The sequence below is a fragment of the Haliaeetus leucocephalus genome, unplaced genomic scaffold (assembly GCF_000737465.1).
Source record: "Haliaeetus leucocephalus isolate CR32 unplaced genomic scaffold, Haliaeetus_leucocephalus-4.0 Scaffold577, whole genome shotgun sequence".
Classification (NCBI taxonomy): domain Eukaryota; kingdom Metazoa; phylum Chordata; class Aves; order Accipitriformes; family Accipitridae; genus Haliaeetus; species Haliaeetus leucocephalus.
The window spans coordinates 7,336,386-7,336,744 of record NW_010973013.1 but is presented as its reverse complement, the minus strand read 5'-3'; the positions used below and the strand labels follow the sequence as shown (position 1 = coordinate 7,336,744).

The following is a 359-nucleotide window of genomic DNA, read 5'->3' as shown; positions in this document are numbered from 1 at the left end:
GGCGGTGGAGGAGGAGGCGGCGGTGGGGGTGGCGGGGCGGTGAGCGGCGCCAAACCCGGTAAGAAGACGCGGGGCCGGGTGAAGATCAAGATGGAGTTCATCGACAACAAGCTGCGGCGTTACACCACCTTTAGCAAAAGGAAAACCGGCATCATGAAGAAGGTACGGCGGCACCGGGGACGGAGGGTGGGCTCCCGGTGTCGGTGGGTTTTACCCACCTGTCCGTAGCCGGCGGGACCCCCGGGCTCTTCGCCTTCCCGGCCGAGCGGGGCCGCGCCCGGAAACGGCGACGGCTTCCCGGTCCCGCCCGGGGTTGGCGGGGGGGGGGACCGGGCTCGGCCTCCGCTTCTTCCGGGGGG

General features: G+C 70.8%; 1 protein-coding gene across 1 annotated transcript in view; it reads left to right on the top strand.

Moving 5' to 3' along the window:
- The first annotated feature begins 10 nt into the window (after positions 1–10).
- The window catches only part of SRF (serum response factor (c-fos serum response element-binding transcription factor)), a 12,680-nt gene continuing 12,331 nt past the window's right edge, over positions 11–359 (top strand). The window contains exon 1 of the mRNA XM_010577824.1: positions 11–162. Coding sequence (XP_010576126.1) covers positions 91–162 — 72 coding nt within the window. The 5' untranslated portion in view covers positions 11–90. The remainder of the gene's footprint in view (positions 163–359) is intronic.